Genomic DNA, 26,024 nt, shown 5'->3' on the forward strand with positions numbered 1-26,024 from the left:
GTGGTCCCTTGAAATTCGTTGTATCGAGATTTGACTGTAGTGAAACTGTCCATATCAGGCAAGACTTCATCGTTCCTAATATCCTTATGGAGCCATGTTTCGGTTAGTATTAAAATGTCGCATTCACAATTGTCAAGGTATGAACAAAGTTCGATGCGCTTAGCAAGAATGCTGCGTATGTTAGTGAAAAGTAAGGCGAGCTGCGATTGCGCGGTGTTATTGCGGTAAGATGTTTGTTCTTTCTTGATGACACGTGTAGCCGAGCAACACCTTACCTATGCGGAAGATAGTTTTACGGTGTCAGTAGCGGCGTCGTACACGTAAACACTATCGTTTATTCTCAGCTTATCGACATTTAGCTTGTACGGAAATTTTGTGGTTTGGCAAATTCGATCAACTTCTTTCTAGCCAGTCGTGTCTGAAAGGAAAAATCTTCGCGCACAGCATAGTTAGTTCCTTTCAGCTTGATGCCGTTCCCAATGATCTGTTGTTTGTCCTTAAACAATGTGAATTTTACCATCACTGGCCTGCACTTTTCCGGGTCGTATTTACCAATGCGGTGTGCCCGTTCTATTTGCGATTAAACTACTGTAATGTCCAATTCCTTCTTGCACAGGTCAATCACTTTTGTTTCAGCACTTGGCCATGTCTCAGATATGTCATCGGAAAGGCCGAAAAAAAGCAAGTTGCAGCGTCTCAGCCTGTTTTCCGCGTCATTACAACGCGATTCAATAATTCTGAGCTGGTCAGAGATGACGCTGGAAACTGCACCAGGAGAATCAGCCGAAGACGCAGCGGGATTGTTTTTCAGATCTGAAACGTCCACTTCAACACTGCGAAGTCTAGAAGACAACTGCTTCAGTTCAATGTCTACTGACGCTTGCCACTGCTTCAACTCTCTCAAATCACTTCGAATTCCATCTTGGCCGGATTCGATCCTTTGTACAGTCTCTAGCACAGTAGCCAGGATGTCATTAGAATCAGGTCCGGGGTTTGTTTCCACATCCCCGGAAAGAATTAAGAATAAACTACTTAAGCAATGTTGCACAGTTTCCTCGCATGCTTCTAGGGCAAATAACCACTCTCTGGGGCACGACACCAAAAACAAGCAGCGATTCTTGCTTCTTAGGCAAGTGCAATGATCAAGGTAACTCACCTGGAACAGTGTGCAAGGTAAGCGCTCCATTGCCAATACGGCGTCGTGCCCCAGAGGGGCGTTCACGGGCAGCCGGCGCTGATAGTGGTATCGCTGGTGATGAACGACCGCGGTTGCCAGCCGAAGAACAGGTTTCCTTCCAGATGGATCTGTAGGCAAGGCTGTTGCGTCCAATCCGCGGGTTGATTCGCGTTCTCAACAGGGCAGGTGAAGACCACGTCCGATGCCAAACAAGGTAGCGATGAGCCAAGGAGTAGGGCAGCCTGGAACAGTGTGCAAGGTAAGCGCTCCATTGCCAATACGGCGTCGTGCCCGTAAGCAAGGGCCTCCAAACATGCACTGCAATACTTCAGAGGAACGGCTTGCGCCCGAACACACCAGACTCCCGGCATCTTGTGCAAGCGCATACCACTTGGTTTTCATGTGGATATCAGGTTCGCGTCAGTGATCAACTTGATTGAATGATTGCGACTTCAGTCACTCGCGGCGGCCAATGAAGCAGCATCGACCGGCTACTGACACACTTCCGGAATGACATTCCGGCTTCTGCGTTTGACGTCTCAACGCCCGACGAATGTTCCGCTGCACGTATTCACACGATAAGGTTTAGCGCAACAGGACATCACACGGCGAGACAAGGCAGCGCCTGTGCCGTTGCATTGTCGAGTGTTGTCGCGTTGCTCTCAGCCTTATTCGTATGAACACGTCTGCGCACGCTACCTTAATAACTGAGAACAAAGGGCTTACTCTTACTGGTGTATATAGAAAGCCAGGTTGACGGCTCGATGTGTCCAAGCTCACTGCGATGCTAGCAGTGTGACTGACTTTGAAAGAGAGGGGTTGTTGGCCAAGGAATTGATCGCCATATAGCTATCGTTATAAAATGACCCTAACATCTAGCGCATTAAATAGGGTTAAGACCAAAGAATTACGCTCATGAAAAGGGGTTCGCCTCCGGAGGACGCCATCCCATAATTATGGATTCATACATTCGATTCACCTGTCCACAAAACTAAGGCATCCTCACCAGCTGTGGTTCTCTGTCTCTGTAGTGCTCTGGAGTGTCAAGAATGCCACAGAATGTCTCGCACACAGTTCAACTGCTGTCATTTCAACAACGTTACAAATCATAAATTGCTTTTTTATTAGCACACGTTATTAAAGCATTAAAAGTGATGAAGCGAAGCGAACCAGTTAGGCTGCAGGTTGCGTGCAAACTCACATGCCGTTTATACATACTCAATCCAGTTCTTCCAAATTGAAATACAGTCGGATTTGGCATATTGTGACGGAATAGAAGACGACGAACTGTGCAGTGGTGCGGGGAGGAGCGCTCGTGCCAGGCCATCCGCCATTAAATCATGCCATAGCCACCTGTCGCGTCATGCTGTATTCACCTGCTTGCCGTCACGTAACTATGTCAACTGTCTTAGGATTGAACAAGAAAAGAGTGCGCACAGATATCTTAGCGCAAAGAAGGATTTCGTGATGACTGGGAACCTGAAATAGTGCTTAGACGTGGCGGTGGGTTTCGGCCACAGTTGTTACACGCAAAAGCGGCTTAATAAGACTGTCCCGTGGAGATCTCAAGTAGATGGGCTTCCGCCAGTTCTACCACTGGCGCGCACCCTTCTTACGTTCCACTGTTTGCTCGCCGCTACAGCTTCGATCTCACTGACTCTTTTCTATTCGTACAGCACCTCAAAAAGGAGTGGTGTCCGGAAAAGCGAAGTCCTCCACGCTTAACTGTCGCCGATTCGATCCCAAATATTTGCCCCCGAAACGACGTGAGCTTCTTGGGCAGCAGAACACAATCCTATAGCGGACGAAGAATGGTTTCCTGATAACCCCGGAAGTGGAGACCGAAGGCTCCCCTAGACGGCGTTGCGCGCAGTTGACGCGCAGGTTGACATACAGGATTTTTAAGCAGGAAATTGCCAAAGAAAATATCTATGATAATTGTAGGGGAAGCTCTTTGTCGTTTGAGGCCAGGACGGGAGTTTTGCGGACTAAGACATATAGAGTCAAGTACCACAAGATAGACACGTTGTGCGTTGCGTGCGGAGAGGAGGAGGAAACGGCTGAACACTTGATACTTTTCTGTAAAGGGCTTCACCCCACAGTGGAAAGCAGCGGGGCTGATTTATCCAAGGCATTGGGGTTTAAGCACAGTGAAGGGAAAGTAGATTTTAAGCGGGTAGAAGTAACCAAGCGAAGGTTATCTGATTGGTGGCTAAAATCAAGAGAAGAGTAGAATTTCATGTCATGGCTAGGTGGCTTGAGCCACCGCCCGATTTAAAGGGTTCAGCCGTATCCATCCATCCATCCATTTCATCCAGCTAGAGTTGCAAGTACAGGCTTAGTCAAAAGTTTCCAGGCCACGGGGTCTGCGTTTTACCAGTGTCATGTCGCATTTACGACACCCTCGAAGCCTAATGGTGTAGGAGAAGCATCATTTTCGCCTCTCAGAACCTTGTTAGACCCATAGCGGTGTTAAGGTCCGGACTATACCGCTTCAAAGAAGACCCTGTGGCCTGGGAACTTTTGACAAACCCTGCACCTGGAGTGACCCGTAGATCTGCACAGTTCCCGCAGAGAGCATCTAAGCAATGCGGCAAAGCCCCAGAGCTAGATTTCCCAGGTGCTCAATCGGTGCAATTCTACAGGGTTTTTCATGACTTTACACAATTTTTAAAAACAGGCCTCTTGAGTTACAGAAGCGCTTTTTTTTTGCCATAACATAGTCCGCTGTGTAGTAAATCAGAACAAAGCTAAGAGCTAACAGGTTCGTTTACTAATATTTAGATAGTTAATTAATTAACTTTACACGTTAGGCTATTCAATTATTGAGAGGCGTTCAGCCCACGGTGAAAAATATCCATATCAGTTTTTATAATTTCGAAAGCGCGTTTACGCTTGGCACTGTGGTCCAACAAATTCTGGCTACATTGCGGTAAAATACATGCACTTTCGAGAAGCTTGTGGGCAAAGCAACTGCTCCAATGCCGGTAACTCACAGAAAAAGCTAAAATTTGTTGAACCACACCAACGCGGGCAACCAGCTTTTCGAAATTCTAAAAAATAGCATCGGTTTTCATTTACGGTGGGCTACATGCATCTCAATAACAAAGTACACTGACAGTAATAGTTAAAAAGTTAACTATTCAGTATCAGTTACCCAGCCTGTAATATTTTGCACGTCTCGACTGTTTTCTGATGCACTGCACTGCTGACAGTATTATGTCGAAAAAAGCGACCTTCTAACTCAGAAAGCCTATTAAAAAATGTGTAAACTCTGAAGTGAAACATGCTGCTTAAATGAGAAGTGCCCATGGTAAAATATGGGGGAATCAAATTGCCAACTGTAATCCCTCGATGATTTCCTCGTACGAGTTGCACCGCATAGCATCTCCTGCAAGCGTGAAGTGCAGCTTTGCCGCAACCCTTGGAAACTTTCTGCACCAACTTGGCAGGTCTACTCGCAACTACAGGTACTTACACAGCAACTCTCATCACCACGAAAGTTGTGTTCGAAAGTGGAACAAGTGTCTCTCCCTCTCACCATGGCGTCTCTTGGTGGTATCCAGGTCACAGCAGCTGAACTGGCGGCTGGTGCTAGGCAATGGAGGATCCCTCTCTTTGGATTCTATGACCGTGCTCATATCTGGCTGGATGTTCTCCAAGTAATTCTTGACAATCTCGTCCCTTAATTTTTCGTTGTACTGCATGTAAGACACAGGCGAGGATAATAGACATAGGCTATAGCTTCTGCCTTGCAGCCTAGGTTATTTCCATGCAGCCATGAAAAAAATTCTGGCGCCACATTAGGCAGTGACAGGAAAGACTCGGCCAAGCAGCTGAGGCTGCCGGTGATTTTTTGAATGAATCAGAAGCACAGCCAGTGCTCACTGGTGGCGGACGGTGTTAGTTTCAACTCAACCATCCGTTGATTCTAGGAACTGCGCGACCCTCCCGAGCTGTACATTTTGGACAAAGGCTAGTGGCGCTGGACGCGTGATGGAGGAACGGCGTCAGGCTCATCACCTCTGGCGGCAGCTCCTCCTCCTTGGGAACGTTGCCGCGCGGTGGCTGAGCATTGGTCCAGGAGCCGGGGGCCTCCTTCTTCGCCTCCTTGGGGGCGCCATTCCGGCCACGGTGTGAACGTCCTTCGCCGTATTCACGAGTGTCCAACTTGGCTTCTTTCTTGCGGGGCTTCTCTGCACGTACTGCGTCAATGCGCGGGATAGTAAATGTTGGTTTGCGGGGAACTTCAACCTGCGTGGACTACCTTGTAAACACGAATGCACCTAATTGGAAGAAAAAAGGAAGTAAGCTGTCCCCTAGATGGTGCTAGAGGACAGTTTACTCCTTTTTTACTGCTCTTTTGTTTTGAGTGTAGCTCTGCTCATCCGTTTGAATGTCTATTTCGTTGTTTACAATTAAGAGAGGCATAGCTTTCATGAAAATGAAAAAGCCCACCTCGTTACATAAATTTTCTGAAGTAATGAATAAAAGCGGAGGATAGGAAGGGAGGAATACCGTCGCCTCTTTCAAATGGGCTCAATAAAAGAAGAGCAGTCATTGTCCTTTTCAATATCAAAAAGCTGTACATTACAGCGCAATGAATATTGCAACAGATTTTTTTCCTATTTTTCCGCTTCTGCCTTGTCGAGAGATCAGGTTTGAATTAGCATCTACTTACTGAGCAATACAAACAATATAGAATAGTCGGAACAATTCTGGTTTCGTCATAGCCTTCTTGAAAAAGGCATGGTAATGGGACAAGATGACTTCATCTAATTTTACTGGTTTTTCATTTTCAGTTTTTTGTTCGCTGAACCGTCACGTGTAGAAGAAGTATTTCTTTCATTTCCTTACGAAGGTCAGGTGTATCGAATGCTATTGCGGCGAACTATTGCAACGAAAAAGCAAAAACCACGCTTTCAGCAATGAACGAAGCGAGGAGGACATTCTCAACACCAGAGCAGCCCGCCATGCAACAAACACTACGCCACACAACGCCACAGATTGCAACACAGTACCATATACCAGCACAATATATTATTCAGCGCCCTGTGCAAGAGGGAACCTGTGCTGAAGCTTCCTTTCCATGCTGAAACCGGTTTGTGCTCTATATTGAAGCCAAGCTGGCCACGTATGGAACACACCGAGACAAAGAACTCAACGAATAAGACACGTGTCCCTAGGCCACTTCCTTCTTTTCATGGTGACCCGATAGGCCCATATGAGCAGATTTTCCCAGACCAGTGGACAGACGCGTATGCCATGTTGACAGCGCAGATTCCCCAATAACACCCCACAATTCTGAACAAAAACGCTACTGATTCTTCCGTGCAGCCAACGTCTCCGTCCCACCATCATTTCTCTTTCTCATGAGTTCTTCTCTGGAACTTCGTGCCATGAGATTGTTGCTCTCATCTCTCGGACGGCAGCCCTAAAACCCTCACCGAGGTATCGTCTGGCTGCAGTGCAAAGTTTGTTCATTTTTTTTTCCCCTCCATGCATGATTTCGTGTATCATTTTATGGTCTCGTGACTTTGTTTTGTAGCGCCTATTTTTTGTACCTTCCTATCCATCAAATGACATTCACTTCCTCTCCATATACAAAATACCCCCCTTATTCCCGGCCCATGAGCTGTTGACAGGACGTCACTTGTAATTTTCCAACGAAATAACAGCCTGGTATTTTTGGTATAATTTTCAGACATGCGAATAGACGTAGCTTTCAACAATAGGTTACATGTTATTAATAATTGATGAAGACCACTGATCAGAGCGTGGAGGCATCGAACCCTCGTGCATAAATTGCGCACGTGCACCTGTTTGGTAGCTGCGAATGACTCGCATAGACGGAGAGGGTCCTCCTCTCAAGAAAGGAGTCTGTCAGGAAAAGTCAGCTTTAAAGGACGGGCGCTCTCAGCGTCGATGTTTCTCGTCGGGCAACGAAACAAATCTTTTTTTTATTTCAAGATCACTTATTAACAAAGAAACAAATGCTGGCGTCCAATATAGACAAACGGATCGAAGGGCTGGCTGTGTACATATACCGGGTGTTTCACCTAAGATGTTCTTTAAAAAAAAAAGGCCTTTCGAGTTAGTAGAGCGCTTTCCAACCATTGCATTGTAAGCGGCCTAGCACATTTGACATAAGAGGCATTAGTAGGCTGGTTAATTAATGCTAAATAGTTTTCTAACTTTTATTGTTAAGTCTTCTTATTTACTACTGAGAAGCTTCTAGCTCAGCATAAGTAAAATATATATCGGTGTTATAATTTCCAAACCGCAGTTACCCACGGCGCTGTCGCTCAACAAATACTGCCGACATCGCAACAAAACACACTGGCTTTCGAGTAGGCTGCACACAATGCCACCCCTCCAATACGCGCACCTTTTCGGAATGGGCAAAATGTTTTTTTGGGCAACAGCGCCGAGGGTAATTGCATTTTTGAAATAATCAAAACTGATATAATAATAATAATAATTGGTTTTTAGGGAAAGGAAATGCCACAGTATCTGTCTCATATATCTTTGGACACCTGAACCGCGCCGTAAGGGAAGAGATAAGAGAGGGAGTGAAAGAAGAAAGGAAGAATTTGGTGCCGTAGTGGAGGGCTCTGGAATAATTTCGACCACCTGGGGATCTTTAACGTGCACTGACATCGCACAGCACACGGGCGCCTTAGCGTTTTTCCTCCATAAAAACACAGCCGCCGCGGTCGGGTTCGAACCCGGGAACTCCGGATCAGTAGTCGAGCGCCCTAACCACTGAGCCACCGCGGCTGATATAGATGTTACTTAAGGTGTTCTAAAAGCTTCTCAATAAATAAGAGACTAAGAGAAATAGAAAGTTGACAAGTGACCATCCTAGTAGTTAGCTGTAATCTGACGTGCTACACCGCTTACCATGCTATTCCAAAAAGAAAGTACCAGTATAACTCAAAGAGCCCTTCGATGCAATAGTTTTAAAGCTTGCAGAACATCTTAGGCGAAACACTAGGTACCATTCCGAGGTAAGGCAACGCAGAACTTTCCTCTGTGCTTTAAACACTAGATACGTCACCCTATACTGGGATTTTTTCAGCTCATAGACAACTGTTCGACGCGGGGGAATCTCAATCATGTTTAGTGAAGCTAAGTTTTGAAAGACCAGAAAATCTTTGCAAGGGCTTCTAGTTCCCAGGGCTGCCACTTTGTTCTGTGTTGCGCTGAAGACTAAAAATCAGCGCTGTTTTCCGAATTCTAGTACATCACGTTACTAATAAAAACAATTCAATTCGCGAAAATACAAGCCGCAAGGCTAAATCCTCATAATTGGGAAGTTTTTTGTTTTTCCTCGACTAAGAAAGCTGAATAAAGTTCTGGAACGCGGCCGTAGCTACCGAGAGTCGAACTCTCGACCTTACAGGCTGATGAGGCGGTTTCCTCAACACCACCACGAGCAGAAACACAGAGTAGTGTTCGTTATAATATAGATTCCCGCATATTTATTCACACACTTTCCAGCGAAATAAAACTGAAGGCTATTTACCACATCTACCAATATTTGTCTCCAGCAATTGAATAAAACTTTTTACTTTATACCATCGTGAGCGCTGTAGTAACCCTAAGATTCAGCAACAAAGCCCGCTGGACTCCATAGCGGCAGCTGTTGGAAACAATATTACTAGGGTCACTGAAGTACTGAGCGGTGCAATTTACGCTGAACCATTTCTTTAAATTAACAAACACACTACTAAAATAAAAGTAGTATTTTAAATAGTAAAAAAAAGTTAATAGAAAGCGTGACTCAGAACTCGTTTTTTTTTTTCGTTTGGAACATCGCTTGGCATTTGGGAAGTTACTCCGGTCTTTATCGAGCCTTACACCTGACTGTACTAAAATATACTTGAAAAATTCGAGGATTTTCATGCGGCCCGAAACAAGGAGTTAAGTACCCTTTGCAACAGCGCCAGGTGTCTCCCGGGATGTCTCATAAAAATCTTACTCAGCCTTAGTCTATCTGATAAGTGCTCTAAGGAAGCCAGACTAAATTTGGGATTTAAACCGAGAACTCAAAAATCATGCAAATTTCTGCACTTCATTCGGGCTAGGTGCAATCCGTTTTTCATTGAAATCACAAAGAGTGCTGAATGTAACAAACGTCTGGCATACGAAGAACGAACCTCATCACACAAAGGCTGATCTCTCCAAAATATTTCCCCTATCCTTTCTCTCCCGTCATGCTACCCTGCCTGAAACAGGGTGAAGACAAAAAAAATGTAATGGTCGAGTGGGAGCACATTGCACTGAAACAAACACACTACAAGGCAAAAATGCACAAAAATAACTCTACGAAATATTACAGACGGAATATAAAACACTCAATGTACTGTGGCAGCTTCGTATGGGGCAGACAGGAAAAATAACTAAAACAAGAAAAATTAAAAGCAAAAGCGATAATGAAAACCACAACAGCTGCCATGAAAAACGAAACACGAAGGGTGTTGTGGTAGCTGCTTCAAATACAAAGACCACCTATTGCTCCAATTTTCCCCGTACATGCACGGTTAGAACTCGAAGCAGTAGTAAACAAGCACCTAAAATAAGCTTTCTTTCAATTAAAATCAATAATCAATCAATCAAATCATTGATCAATCGGTCAAATGAACGATATATCAAATTAAATCAATCAACTGACCGGCCAAATCAGTCAGCCAGCCGGCTACATGATTGATTAATCGCTCAATTGCTCAATGTGTAAATCAAATCACTCAGTCGATCGACAGTCACTGACTGATTCAATCAATCGAATGTCAATCACTCGATATATTGAATGATTCAATAAATCAATAATGGCAATTAGTAAAGAATTAATGGATCACAAAATAAAAATCAATTATTTGAAATTGATCAATTGGACAAGTTCCAAACACATCCAATTAAATCAGTCAACCGATCGACCAATCGATCAATCAGTCAGTCAATCTATCAGTGAACAAATGAGCCAGTCTATGATAAATCAATGAGATCATTCATTAAGTCTATCGATCAATAAAGCATTATAATGACTGATCAAACTAGCAGACCAACATATCAGGTGAAATCAATAATTCAATCAGCAGATTAGTCAATCTATCATTCAGCCAAATGACTGATTAATTGACCAATTGACTGATTAATCAGCTAGTTGACTGATCAGTTGATCAACACTAAATTAAATCAATCAGTCGATCGGGCAATAAACCAATCGACTGATCAAATAATCAATAAACCAGTAAGTCATTCTATTAATCCTTTAAAGAGTGGATCAATCGGACTATGAAATCTGTCATTCAGATGATTCATTCAATCAAATGACTGATCAATCGGTCAACTGATCAACAAATTACATCAATAAATCGATCTACAAATCAGTCAGTCAATCAACCCAAATGAATGATCAATCGCTCAACTGAAATACATCAAATAATATTATTGATCGACCAATCAATTAGTCAACCACTAAGTCAGTCAAGGTAATGATTAATTAATAAATTAATCACTAAGTCTATCTAATGAATCAATCATATTCATTCAGTCAATCGATCAAGTGATCAACATATATCAATCATTCGACCAATCATCCAAATAATTTATTACATGGTCAATTCATTGATCATTCGGTCAGTTTAACAAACAATCAAATTAATTTAATCAATTGATCGGCAATCATTGACTGATTCAATCAATCGATAGTCAATCACTAATGAATGAATCAACCAATCAAATTATTAGTCACTTGGTCAATTGATCACACATCAAAATAAATCAATGACTCAGTCAGTCAGTAGATCTATAGATCCCTTAATGAATTGATCAATCATTCTATCAAATAAAGCAACCAGATCATTATATCAATCAATCAATGAGCCCCACCGCAGTAGTGCAATCGTTACAGCACTCAACTGCTGGGCTTGGAGACAGGGGCTTGATCCCGGCCGCGGTTCAATGGAGACGAAGCAAATGGAACCTATGTACTTCGTGATGCCAGCGCACGTTAAGGAAAAATCAGATGGTCGATATTAATCCGAAACTTTTCACTACACTACCCAAATCCTCATAGCCTATGTCGCTCTGTGGCCAGAGAGCCATGATGAACACATCTTTTGGGACTGCCCCACAGACCCACCGCCCGAAGAATTCCAGAAGCTTATAAGCTCCCAAAAGCGGGACACCCTGCTAGCCAGCTCTAATTCGGATGTACAGTCGTCCACAGACCTGTGCAGAGCGCTCGAAATCCTTTCCGGCTGCGCTCCACAGCACGCAAAGTGCACAGAGTTCGAGCGCTCTAGACAGGTCTGCGGACATCTGTACAAGTCCGGGTCACAGCACAAGCCCAAGAGGTCGCGTTCAGCACTGACTGAGGGCCATCTCGTGGGGTCGACAGAACCCATCAATACCAGTGCCGATATTAAAGTTTTATGACTGACTGACTGGGAAGTTAAACCCCATCTGCTAAGAAGAGGAGAAAGTTGGACAAGTTTGTTATAATGCATGGGTGAAAAGAGGCGTAAAAAGAAACACGGACGAAGAAAAAAACACAAGGACAAGTCCATTTTCAACCATGTACATATAATAAATTACGCAACAATCAATCAGTTAATCAGTATATCGATCGGCCAATTAATCATTTAAAAAAAGCAATGAATCGACAAATCATTCGTCATATTGATCGGTCAAATAAATCGGCGATAATTAAATAAGTTATTCACTTAATGAATTCAAAAGTAAACCAAATCACAATATTCAACGAGTTAGTCATGTCGCAATCTGCCCAAATGTTAATATTAATATACAAACTAATACAGAACGTGAGCAATCTCGGTGAATAAATAAAATCATGCCTGCCCAGCGTGCCAAACATGGCGCCCTCGAATCCTCAAACCCCGTTTCAAGAACGGCCGTCACGTCACCTCGCGCCACGCGACCCCTCACTAACACGCGCACCTGAGCGGGCGCTATTGAAATACTGTCACAAGCATACGCGCACCTGCGCGAGCGAGCGCCAATACAAATCGCGCCTAAATAGCGGCGCAAACGCGTCAAACTAGCGATAACACGCCGCGGACACCGTAAAGATAGGCTTAGCGCGACCCGGTCCTGGTGACCTTGACGACCCGCGGAGGACGAGAAAGTAGGTCAACATGGCGGCTCTTTGCCCAGCACCACTTACCGCGAGGCTTGGCTCAACATCTCTCTGCCTTCTCACGCTTCGGCCTTCTGGTCTGACGCTTGGGCCTCTTAGTCGGGTTGAAGGCGTCCATCATCTCCGAATCTGCAAAACAAGATGAAAAATGTGCACTGTTAATCGGGGCATCAAACCGGAAACGTATCTGCGACCAACCGTCGCTTACCAGAGTCCCGTCGCATTATGAAGATATGCCCCGTTAGCAAACGATACGTGGGTATCTTTCCTCCTTTCTCTCTACCTTCTCTGCATACTCTTTTGCTCTTTCTTTGTAACTGTCTGCTTTGCATGGCTTTGCAGACTACACCTTGCGTTCCCTTTCCCTCTATCGCACGTGTGCAACTCTCGCTCATTAACGTCCGAGCGCAATCAGGCTCAATTAAACTAATAAGAGACAAAAGCAAAGACAGTCTTGATGGTGGCCACCTGTGCCAGCGCTGAGCTATGACCATATTTGGCACTGGCGACGGACGCTGATTTCAAGGGCCTGTGTTTTGTTCTGTGCATCCGTAACGGGGTTTTTGGAGATGAGTTTTACGACAGTTTGGAAACCGGCGATTGTTTTTATTAGTACTGTAACGGGGTTTTTGGAGATGAGTTTTACGACAGTTTGGAAACCGGCGATTGTTTTTATTAGTACTCCGCTTTGATATAAATAAATGGCGTTTCTCAGCGCCATGATGTGTTTGTGGGTCGGACAATATGTGAAGGACATTGACGAAGCCTAATAAAAAAGTCGCGGAATGAAATTTTGATACCCTGCGTCTACAGAATCGTGTGGCAATGACGGCTGTATTTTCTAAGCAAAATAAAAAAAGGATAATTGCTGCTTTTTTTTATGAACCACAAAAGAAGGCAGTTAATTAGCGCTTTGAAGTAGAAATATTATCTCATAAACATAATAACAAAACAGCGCAGTTGATCGGCAAAAGTGGTTCCGGAGAATCATTGCAGCAGCGTCTCGTGTCAGCCCGTCGTAAGAGGGGCTGCATTTCACGTTAGCTTACCGCTTAAATAAAGGTGTTATTGTTATTAATGCCTCAAATGATTATGACACGCTGCACTGTAGTAGAAAATCTGTGATTATACTTGGTTCGTGGGGGATCGCCGAGATGCGCGGACGTGTTCACATCGGCTCTGTCTTGAACACGATTTCACAGCGATTTCAACCGTACTTCACCGCCGACGGGTACCCATTTTTTAGGTGGGCCAACATTCCTCACAGAGATATTGAACTTTCAGCACTCCGACTACACCGTAGCCTCACTAGGTCTAGGCGTGTATGCCAGACGCTAGGCCTAGCCGGCGCAACAGCTGCACGCTACCGACGGACGCGGTGCCACGTATACGGACTCTTTCCAATGAAGCGGCACAAGCCGTCGAACGTAACTCAAGAATGAACATGGAAATGAAGCGGGAAGACATTTCCGCTGACGAAATTACCGAAGAAGAAGGATGGAAGACCGCCGGAGCATGGCGTTCGAGACGGTCTCGGGGTCTACAGCACTACAGCTATGCGCACCATGACACCTACAAGCAATTTCACCAAGCAGCTTGCCCAGGCTTAAACGCATTGTCACTGACTTAAGCACTACTGTTAACATCAAATGCAAAGCATGCATCACAAGCAAATGTGCTCACGACTGTCTAGGAAGCTGTTAATGGACCCAGTGCTTGAGGAAATGCTTGCTGAGACCTGCAACACACACATTTCCATCTCAAATGCTTCAGCTACCAAATAAGGAGTCACGTATTTATAATTGTCTTTACTGCACCAAGATATGAGGGTAAAAGAAACATTCTAGAAAAAATAGAGGAGGAAATGAGAACAAAAGAAACCAAGAATGAGAAGTCATGTAAAACTGTCCTGCTACAGAACGTCGGTACAATTGTGGCTTGCCATGCACGTCTGTTGCCATTAAAAAAACAAGAAAAAAACTTGTGCAGCGAAGCAGAAGTTACACTCCAGGCAACTCCAAGAGCATTATCTTTCCTACTGTCCAGATCTCACGAACCACTGCAATATATCTGTGCCCAGTCTGCTGACACTTGCTAGTATTATTGCAATTTAAGTTTATTAGACGCCTGCTCTTGGAAAATTATTTATTGCAGCCCTGCCTACTTGTGTCCTTTGCCACTGGGACCCGCTAAATGTCACATTGTGCAAGCTAACATTATCCTACCTTCGTCTTGTCCTTGTTTCTATCACCTGCGCCTCTTTTCCTGAGTGTACAGTCACCTTCACAGTCTTCTCTTTTAGTCTCCTGAAGATATCTTCCTCTGAAATTCATCCTGCTTATAGGTCAAAGTGGCCACGCCGAACTAGCATTCAGCAAGGGCTCTTCCTGCTCACTCACTTCGCACCGTCGTGAGTGCATTGGACAGACCGAGCCTGTTCATCCCGATCACATTGTTCTAGTACAGCCTCCATTCGGTCGTTTCAGCGACGGTGGCGACACCACGTGGCCCTCCTCCGAAGCAGTAACCCGGTGATAGCATCGCCGGAGCAGACGGCCGTCTACTTGCAATGGACGGCACAGACGCGTCAAAAGGAAAAAAGCGAGCAGCAATCGCATGTGCAGCGTGCCGCAATGCTCGAATCGTGCCGTATCGAGGAACATAAGCCTGCATGCATTCCCTAAAGAAAATAAACTGAAGAAATTGAGGGCCGTGAAGATGCGTATAGGCAAAAAGGTCACCGCCGAGATGTATGTTTGTAGTGAACACTTCAAGCAAGAAGACTACTTCTGGAGCTATCTTGGTAAGTTTTTCGTGCCCATCGAGGCGTTCAGTGGTTACGTTCCTGGGAACTTTTTGTGATGGTACTATGGTTTCTTCCAAGACGACAACCTAAAGCCTCGTCTACCGCGGCTGAAGAAAGGGGTTTTCCCATCGCTGAAAGTACTTTCGCGGACACATGAAATGGCAGTAACTCCAAGACCGAACAGAAGGAAGGCAACAGAGTCCATTCAAGGTACATACTGAACTCCCATGTTTATTTTTTAGTGAAAGAATTGCCTTCGGCACATGATCTATGCCTTCATCTTGGTGCCGACATTCGGCAGTTTCTCGAATCATTGCATTCATGCGCTTGATATGCGGCGCTTTGTAATTAAATTAGCGGCTTCATTGATTCCACTGACATGTATTGCAAGGGTGTTGCAAATGCGCAAGTTCCACATTTATTTTTATTTATTTATTTTTTTGCTAAATACGACTCGGACGGCATTGCCAATCTTGCAGGAAATAATCATCCCGCTGATCACCCAGATCCACCTGAATCTCGGGAAGCTTACGCTTGCGCACCTTCAGTCAATCCATATGCAGCTGAAAACTGCGGTAAGTACTCATTTTAGAAAGTGTTGCCCAATTTGTTCTCCAATTTCTGCCAGCGAGCACGCTTCGAATGGATCAGCTGTGCCTAGTCACCACGTTTGTAACTGTGCCGCCAGCACTGTACCAAGCTTGTTTCAAGGTAAGAGGCGACACGATTCTGTATGTGTTCTGGTACACAGCACAAGCCACCTGCAATGTCAGTTATTGCATGAGTATGTTGTTTCTGTATTCATCATTTGGATTGTGTGTAGACCATAAACAAATGCATATGCTTAGCCTGTGAAGCTGCTTATGCACAACTTTCTTCGTGTCTGTGTACTACAGATCAACCTATCCAGGACTAGTTGCCTGCGGTAAACTCGGGTCCAGGTTTCCATGTAGGAAATGAAGAAATGCTAACAGGTAAGTTTCTGTAAATATTACCATAACTGTTGCAGGAGCCACATTAGGTTCATAACATCTACTGCGGCATGACATTACTACTGTTTTCAGAGCTTCATCTCTCTCTTCGTTACCTCATTCTGCATCCGTCGTGAAATTTAGACACATACCCTGTCTTTACCTACCACTTACGTCTAGATTCATCGTGCCCGAGCCTACTGTTCCTCTATGCTAACCTGGTGCCTTACGTTTTTTTTGTCCTGTTGCTACCCAAATCCTCCTCCTTACTCCGACCCTACTCTATCGCTTGGAATTGAAGAGCCCTTGATTCGTCAACCTATCAACTTCTTGAGTGCTTAATTTTCCACCAAATAGGCTGCTACTTATACTACTGCTAATGTCAGTACTGCTACTACTGTTACTACTGCCACTGTACTATCACTACTACTACAGCCACCGCACCCACCATATTTTTCATTTCAGGACACAGAGAAGTGGACCTGCACAACCTTCTCCATCAGTTAGAGGAACCACACAATGCGGACAAGGCAACGCAGGGCAATGTGCCGCACGACTTGGCACAGAAGTTTAAAATCACTGAACTTCTAACGACAGACTCCAAACTGAATGCTTTTACTGGTATCCCAAATATGAACATTCTTAACAAGATTGTTCAGCTCCTGGAGAGGCATGAAAGGGACAAGTTGGAAGCCACTGCGAAGGATAGAGTTCTGTTAGCGTTTATTCTTCTGAGGCAGTACATTTCGTATTCATCTGTTGGTGTGCTCTTTCAATGCAGTGCATCATCTGTGCACAGGTATTTTGCTCATACACTTCCTCTTCTTGCAGCAATTTTTGAATCAGTCACTGAGTGGCAGTTAAACTTTCCTCTTGCCCTCCTCCGGATGGGAACGGCTTTTAGCAGTACGAAGAGTACTTCAGGTCTTCGTCCGGCGACACGTTGCCGGTTGGGGCAGCAATTCCAGCTTCTTAGAACAAAACTTATTTATTAAAGATGGCACTGACATAAAAAGACAGGTGAGTAAAAGGCAGTTTAAAAAAAGGGCAGTTAAAAAAAGGCTGTTAAAAACGGCCAAGCTTGAGACTCGGCGCGCTCGTCCCAAGTCGTCGTTGTCCGCGGGTTTTAACCCCTTCGATAATTGGGCAGAGCTTGAGTAATCTAGCTCTCGCCCAATTTAGACCAATAGCAAAGCAATTGCATCGTATGTACTAGTGGGCGGAGCCCAGGGCCCGCCCCAGGCATGATCGCTCCTGGTAGCAGGTGCGGGGGGGGGGGGGGGGGGCATTGTCCCCGTGGGCTGTCGCGAGCCCAGTGGAATGCGCAGCTCTCACCCTAAGCAGGCGTCACGCCTGGACGTACATTCCTCGATTCCCCCCCCCTCCCCGGGCATGATCGCTCCTGGTAACAGGTGCGGGGGGGGGGGGGGGGGGGTGGGGGGGGCCGGCCCGGTGGGCTTCCACTTAACACCTCCCCACCAAGAATGTTGGGGGGACACTTGCTGTACAAACAACATACGGAAGCCCACAATAGCACAATGCATCCGGCCTTCAACAACATACAAAATGCCCGAAAGCAAAAGGGTCCAGGCCCCCACTGGCCCCTGTACCAGCACAAAAAATACCCTTCTGCATCCTACTAACAACTGAAAGAAAAAAACATGCTAGGGAAGATACCTTCAGGCATGCAGATGCAAGCACAATTCTTAGTTAACACATTTCAGGTACAGGATGACAAGCAGAAATGAAATCCTCTTGTAAAAGCATTAGAACAATTTCACACCCAACAACATGGAACGGAATACCGAATGAACAAAGCATACAATGTCTCCAGTTCTTATGAAGTGGCATATACACCTCAACACGATCCCGACGAGGGCAAAACAAACCTAATGACGCGGTGCTCTTCGTCACACATTGATTAAATGTCACAAGGGGAACAGTTCACAGAGGACACAATTAGCCAACTGGAATGAAACTGTTCGATGACTTTCAGAGTCACTCTTCACGTTCCCCCACTCTCACTCACTGCCCCATCGTGTGCTCGAGCCACAAAGAATATTTACGCCTATCGCAACCTGGCAGTGGCAAAGTGGGTTAAGGCTATAGCCATTATGCATTTGTCCCTATCCCCCAGGATCTAACATGTCTGTTCGCACGAAAGTGTACATTGCGCGCTTCAGGAAGCACCATTCTCGCATTCGTCCTGCTCTGGGGTTGTCTCTCTCATCTTCCTCGAAGGAGAGGCCGACCGTCTGCGCATATGGGGGGCAAGCCTCCGCGAAAGGCTTTAAATGCTCGTGTCTAGAGAGCCTCCTAGAACATGGCATGGCCAGCTCACTGAATTCATCAGCGACCTCTATTTTTGCGATCCGCCTGTCGCCCAGATCCGCAAGGAGATTGCAGCATGGGTCGCGCTTCGCCTCTATCAGCGGTAGAGTAACTTCGCTCCTTCCAGGGCATGGGGTGAATCCCCCGTCCTCACTGCTTTGATTCCCCTCATCTGGAGCCAATATTATTGCGGCGCTGAACGAGTCCGAGTTTACGGGCTCTGAATAACCTCGCCTACCCAGCCGTGCTGCTGTCTTCTCCGACGCCGTTGTAAGTGCTGCGCATGCCATTTGAACGCGAACGCCCATGCCGCTTTCGCAGCTCTCTGCCTGGCATGCTGGCGCTTCAGTTCGCAACAAAAGGTCATTCGGGGCAATCGGGCCGTCCGAGCAGTTCATGTCGTTGCGCTCATCAGTGTCATTAGCACCGCCCATAACATGCTCGGCTGCCTCGCAACACTCGACCTTCACGGTCAGATCACTGTTCGAATTTTGAACAGACATGTCCGTGGAACTCGCCTCCACCTTGGGAATAAAGTACTGCTGGTCTGTGTCAACACTCTTGGTCGACTCGACAACTCGCGGCTCCTCGGCGCTAACGACAGCTGCATCGTTTGCAAGAACCTGGGATTCCTGCTGTCTGTTTTCAATAGGAGCCGACTGAATTCCTCCGCAGTTATCCTCGTTATTTCCCACCTCGACCAGCGCTTCAACAGCGTCATTCGCGCTAATCGAGTATGGCTTTGCCCGTGCCGTCTTCGGCAGTACACGAGCCGCTCTCCGTGAGCGTTCCTCCTCCTCAATTCTCTTCCTCTCCTGCCGGAGCTTCTCTTCGGCTACCGCCAACTGGCGCTTGAGTTCTCGAATAATAGCATCGCTCCGCTCCGCTCCTTTTCTTTGGCTCGCTCAGCCTCTGACATTTCTGCGCGCTGAGCGCCATACTCATACTCATACCCATAGCCACAGCCACTTCGCCAACTAAATGTAGCCATTGTGCCTTGCGTAATTCTAACCTTACGGCTCAAGCACTCCCGAGGCAAGTAAAGTGAGAATGGGGAAACTCACTCCGTTGTCGGGCTGTCGGTCATGGCACTTGCTTCGTGGCAGCAGCAGGTCACGTCCTGAGGCGCAGAAGGGTGGCCGGAATCTGTAGCTCGCAGCAGGCCCTTCACGTCCTCCCGGCCTTCAAAGTCGCCAGCCGCCGGTGCCGCAGAAGTCGCCAGCCGCAGGCGCCGAAGAAGTCGCAGCGCTTCGCTCCGTCGGTCTCGCCTCACTGGCCCCTCAGCGCTGACGTGGAGCCTTGACTCCGAGGCCTCGCCTGGACTTTGGTCCCCGGGGCTTCTCCCCAAGATTTTGTGCTCCGTCAATCTTCCGGAAGGTACTGCCTCCAACCGCTCTGCAGGAAGCCGCTCAGACGATCCTGGTCACGGCACCAGTTAAACTTTCCTCTTGCCCTCCTCCGGATGGGAACGGCTTTTAGCAGTACGAAGAGTACTTCAGGTCTTCGTCCGGCGACACGTTGCCGGTTGGGGCAGCAATTCCAGCTTCTTAGAACAAAACTTATTTATTAAAGACGGCACTGACATAAAAAGACAGGTGAGTAAAAGGCAGTTTAAAAAAAGGGCAGTTAAAAAAAGGCTGTTAAAAACGGCCGAGCTTGAGACTCGGCGCGCTCGTCCCAAGTCGTCGTTGTCCGCGGGTTTTAACCCCTTCGATAATTGGGCGGAGCTTGAGTAATCTAGCTCTCGCCCAATTTAGACCAATAGCAAAGCAATTGCATCATATGTACTAGTGGGCGGAGCCCAGGGCCCGCCCCAGGCATGATCGCTCCTGGTAGCAGGTGCGGGGGGGGGGGGCATTGTCCCCGTGGGCTGTCGCGAGCCCAGTGGAATGCGCAGCTCTCACCCTAAGCGGGCGTCACGCCTCGACGTACATTCCTCGATTCCCCCCCCCTCCCCGGGCATGATCGCTCCTGGTAACAGGTGCGGGGGGGGGGGGGGGGGCGGGGGGGGCCATCGGCCCCGTGGGCTTCCACTTAACAGTGGCCATCAAAAGAAGAGGTGTTAAACAAAATACCTGTGCAACTTGAGAAGTGCACTAGAGTAAGAGGGGTTGTAGACTGTACAGAAATTGCAGTTGAGCGGTCAAGTTGTGTGACGTGTTAGCTGCTAACCTACTCCCAATATAAATCAACTTACACTGTAAAATTTCTTGTATGTGTCAGTCCAGGAGGCACAATCACATTTATTAGTGATGCATTTGGTGGACGAGCATTTGACAAAGCTATTACAACGCACTGCGGCCTTCTCAACAAGTTTGAGTCTTTCACTGACAACATCATGGTTGACAGAGGTTTTTTTATTGATGATCTATGTGAATCTCGTGCTGTGGGCATTATTAGGCCCCCATTCCTAGGAAAGGAGAACCAGTTCTCTGAAACTGAAGCCCTGAAGACAGCTAACATTGCAAGGGCTAGAGTGCATGTTGAAAGGGTCGTTCGAACAGTGAAAATATTCAGAATGTTTAATGGCACAATATTGTGGGAAATGCTACCGCATATTGATCATCTCTTTACTGTAGCATGTGGCACGACAAACCTGTGTTCACCAATGTTGGCCGACGATCAATTTTTGTAATGAGAGGCCACTTTATTCAATGCTAAAGATGCACTGTGAAGACGAGGTGTGCCACATTAGAGGGCTGTGGATTCATTTCAACCTTCCAGAATTGCAATAGACTGACAATCAAAAGCCACTTTTATTACAATTTTTGCAGGTACTTGTACATATACAATGTTAGATAAGGTAAGTTGTTGGGCGAGTTGGTTTTGATATTCCATGGCTACAGCGCAACGAACGGGACGTAGAAGGAGGACACAGGCAGGGACACAACAGCGCTGTGTTGAGTCCCTGCCTGTGTCCTTCTTCTACATCCCGTTCGTTGTGCTGTAGTCATGGAATGCTACATAATTCACAAGAAAGCTGCCATTCGCCCTACGTTTAATACAAGCGGCATGACCTTGGCTCACTCTGTGCACAATTTTACTTTCGGTCATGTTGGCAAGTTTGGGAAGTATTTTCCTAAAATATACATATTGCAACTTGCCTATACTCCGTTTCATACATAGCTGTCGACAAAGCCAAAGGTACGGAAGTAGTCCGTCAAAAAAAAACTAACAAAATGTGTCACTCCGCCTCGCGTCGTGGCTGAGTGGTACGAAGAGCGGGCATGTTTGTTCATTTTGTGAGGGGGCCCAGGTTCGATCCTCAGCGTAGGTTTGTTCTTTTTTTTTATCTTTTTTCGGCGAATCTCTAGATAGAAAGTCTAAATGCGAGCCATATATAAGTGGCCTTTTTTGTTATCAAAATGAAATGACTTCTTTAATAAGAAGCGTGCTGTTTAACTTTTTCCGCAGGGAAACGAAAGTGAAGTGAGAGTTGGCAACGGACGTGCTGAGAGGCACTGTTTTTCGGTGTTCACGGATTTTTTCGCATGCTGCAAAAAATGAATCATTAATTGTGGGGTGATAGAATTCAGTGTGGCTTCAATTATTTTACTCCGCCAGAAAGACCTTCTTTCTTAAACCTCACAACTGTCCGAGGGCTCACTCCGGTCATCTCGCCCACAATTGCGAGAACGTCACGCACAGTCTTCTCGGGGTGGAGCTTCCTTATGCTTGCGTAGACATTAACTATCACCGCCTTGCAGTCTTTAGAAAACTTTGGAGACTTCACCTTGGAAAAGAGGCGAACAGGAGATGTTTTCGAAGTCGAAGCGGGGGAAGAAAACAAGCGAGCAGGTGACAGCGACGCCATTTTCACAAACAGACCTGCCGGCTCAGCTGCGAAAACCTGATACAGCCGGCGCCTGAGAAAACGAAAAATCTGCGTCACTCGGTTCTGGAAAACATAAAAGAAAAATCAATCTATTTGCAAAATAAAACACTTCCATCGGTCTACTATAATATCAACTACTGTTCACTTTGCTTGTCAATTCATTTCTATTTTTATTTTTGACGCACTATATTATGATGCGGACGAGGATCGCAAACAGGCACCGTAGCCTTGGCTGCGTAGACAGCTAAGTATGAAACGGAGTATAGTAGCTCCCGCATATTCTCAACATCTTTCGACACATAAATTATCAAGCTTTCTAGCTTTTAATGTACGACAAAGTGGCACATGTCGAGGTTTAAAAGCAAAAGACCGAGCTGAACCTGGGAGTAATAAGTGTGCTTACGCTTCAAAGCAAAGTTTTCATTTTTTACGATGTATGTCAATTTTTGTTCTTTACCAGCTCAGCAATACTGTGCTGTTTGCCCAACACAGAACACTTAACTTCAACAAGGATTTTTTTCCCATTCTGAGTTGCAATCCCATCAGGACTGTAGCCTAACCATGGCACCTCGGGGACAACTATAAGACCCAGCCTGCTAACCTGAGCATTCTGCATGTGTTCATATTCATGAATAGCAAGCGGTTCATTTTCGTTACCATATGCTGCTGCTTGGTTGCCAGCAAAAGTGGGGTTCTGAAATATTCTTTCAATTTTTGCTGCCCATGTCCGACTTGCTGTTTCTACAAAAGTGTATAGTTCTCTGCAGATGCTACCGGTTATTTTTTTTTTTTTCACTTTGCCAGAATGTGCACTGCTGACTGACAGTGCATTCACATAGGTGTTTTGCCCTGTCTACTGTCAGGCACACCTCACTCTCATGAAATGCTTTCTTTTGCCATTAGCATCTAAAGAGAAAACCTCTTGATTGAGATACTCATTCTGCTACTCAAGTCTTCATAAAACTGAAACTTTGCATAATCTCTCAGGGGAGAGTTTGCATGCTCCTCTGAAAATAAGCTTTCAAGTGCGTAAGGAACATCTGTAGTGTTGTGTGCTTGCAGAGTGTGAGTGTGCTGTTTTCTGATACGTGTCTTGTGCTTCGCAAGTGCAGACTCTGGAGCAGCTTCCGTCAATTCCTTGAGGATGTCCTTTCGCACGTCCTCAGAAAATATTTTTGTTGTTGGTCGGTGGACATGACAAAAAGCATTTACTGGTCGTGGCTCCAACAAGTTGCATGTGGCAATACGACCCCACTGCTGCTGAACATCTGTGCAAGACAGTAAATGCAGGCTGTCTTTGCTTGCCCTGAACATGGAAAATAAAAGGATAAACAGAACTGAGTTTTTCAGCCTCGTGTTACTATTTTTTTATGTAGACAAGCCCTTATTACTAACAGACCACCAAATCAGAACAGCTTAAACACTTAAGACATACTTGTGACTGATACGCGTTAAGATAACACTCAGACAAAATTATATTATTAATAAGGTAATCATTGAGCTTTGCTATTTTTTTGCTTGTGGTAAATTTATAGATGGAGCTTCTACATCACTGGCTAGTGTTCACTGCTCAAGTTTTAAAAAATACTTCGTGACAGGCAAATCAAATTGAAGCATCGTATGTGAGGAAGGCATACTGTACTGCACGAAATTCCAAAACGATGGACCAAAACAAAATATTGGTTCAAGTAAATCAGGGTGGCAAAAAAATGTTTGCATTGTCCGGAGAGTCCTGCCTGGCATGTGCATGTTCCCTAAAAACGAAATACATTGGAGACACCAGATGAAGTCACAGTGTAAATTTATGGCTGGAGCTTCTGCATCACTGGCTAGTGTTCAAATTTTTCTTTAAAATTACTTCGTGACAGGCACATCAAACTGAAGCATCGTCCCAAAGCGGTTCAGGCTATGAGACGCCGTAGTGTAAGGGTTCGGTAATTTAGACCATTTGGGGTTCTTTTACACTGTCTTCGTACAGTACATGGGCATTTCGACTCCATCGTAATACGACCGCCGTGGCCGGGATTGTACCCGCGTCTTTCGGGTCGGCCACCGAGGACTATCACCACTGAGCCATCGCGACGGCGAGTTTTTCAAACCGCTGCAAGTCACAGCCGCTTTATTTTCCCCCAACAAACGGCCTTGAGCCTCCCTTTCTAAATAAACAGATCACTCATTCATTCATTTTTGCACACGCGGTCTACTAGGAGCAGGAGCGCGTAAAAATTTACAAACGAATTTATTGCAGACATTCGGTCGCGTGTACTGAATGTTACATGAATACAAATACATGGAGTGAATACTGATACATGGAATGAATACAAACACGTGGTTTCGTGCAGCATACTCACCTTTACGGAGCCTGTATCCTTACATACTGCGACGTTCACACAGTGCGGCGGACCTTTCATGGCACTTGTCTGAAGGCAGAGCGATTCAACATTGACCACGGTGTCTGTAACTTTCTTGATGCCGCAGCATACGATGAGGCCGGCGTTGAACGTCGATTCACCTTCGATTACGCACCTTCGCGTCTCTTTAGTGAGAGCAACGAAACAACACTCTGCAACGAAACAACAGAGCCTGACGCGCTTTGCTGCGCGAGACGCGGACGCTTGCAACATCGCTCCATCACCGTCTCGTCCGCCAAGTTGAACTGCCGTCGCGGCACCTATAGTTGCTGGAATGGCCGAATACCCCAGTGCCGCCAGTCTCCGAAAGACTCAATGCCATCAGACCGCCTTGTTCGTTTCCCGCAGCGAATCGATAGCCTTGAGCACGTTTTTGTACACAGTATACGTAGACTCTCGTTAAACGGAACCTCGGACCCTCGGACGCCTCGGATGCCGCGCGTTTCCAAAGACCCAAAGATGCAGCAGCGGAAGTTCCGGTGACGTCACTAAACACAAAACACAAGCAAAACAAAACAATTACGCTGCTTACGTTTGTTCGAGCATACCACATATTGCACAAACTGAAATGCACTGTTAATAAAATGGTCTACTGCATTAAAACTTCTCAACAGCAATCCGCCGCCTACATCGGCTGCGCTTAACGCGTCATCTACCGCTTTTGTTTGTGCCGCGTCTGCACGTCTGCATTATTGGCACTTTCTGTTGACAAATAAGCTACTTTTTCTATTGCTAGGGCACTTTTTTTTTAAAACAAAGGTGAAAAGAGTAAGAAACCAATGTTTACTTACAAACATACGGGGCGTTTTAGAGGTATTTACGCTGTCAAGTGCGTTTCGCTTTCGGTCGCGCTGTTTCTGAACTTTTCACGTATGGGTGTGTTGACTAATTTGAACGATTGCTAACATTAACGAGTAAATGTAGTACACGCTGCAGCACATCGGACTCCTTGAGAACTTGGTGCAACACCCTGCTGTTGGAGTGCCTGTCGGGAGCATGCCCGCATTCGCAACACACATTTATTGTGACGTTTTAAAAGCGATAGCGTCGAAATGACGCAGCATATTTTGTAATTTTTTTCTTTAAAGCACTTGCCAACTGTTAACGAACGACTGCCTGGATAGGTACAGTTTAAAACGAGAAAAATTTTCCGGCAATTTTTGTTTAAACGTGCCGCCCGGTAGCCCCTGCCAAAGCTGACTGCCAGGTATCGCCGTTTTTAAAAGTAAATGTCAATGAAAATGACGTTTCATATTTTCACGTTCATGTGCTTCCATTTCCGAAAGCATTACGTACCTTGTAGCACGTTTTCGATGCACTCGTGAAGGC

The 26,024-nt window shown here is 45.8% G+C and overlaps 1 protein-coding gene across 1 annotated transcript; it reads right to left on the reverse strand.

Annotated features, from left to right (window-relative positions):
- LOC144110029 (uncharacterized) lies at positions 1-25,166 on the reverse strand. The gene is made up of 6 exons (XM_077642834.1): positions 24,636-25,166; positions 14,025-14,079; positions 12,369-12,470; positions 5,201-5,382; positions 4,719-4,878; positions 1-1,419 (listed from the first exon to the last, which is right to left on the reverse strand). The coding sequence occupies exons 1-3, from the start codon at positions 24,906-24,908 to the stop codon at positions 12,382-12,384; spliced, it is 417 nt and encodes a 138-aa protein (XP_077498960.1). The 5' UTR covers positions 24,909-25,166; the 3' UTR covers positions 1-1,419; positions 4,719-4,878; positions 5,201-5,382; positions 12,369-12,381.
- Positions 25,167-26,024: the final 858 nt, after the last annotated feature.

Source organism: Amblyomma americanum, chromosome 1, assembly GCF_052857255.1.
Source record: "Amblyomma americanum isolate KBUSLIRL-KWMA chromosome 1, ASM5285725v1, whole genome shotgun sequence".
NCBI lineage: Eukaryota > Metazoa > Arthropoda > Arachnida > Ixodida > Ixodidae > Amblyomma > Amblyomma americanum.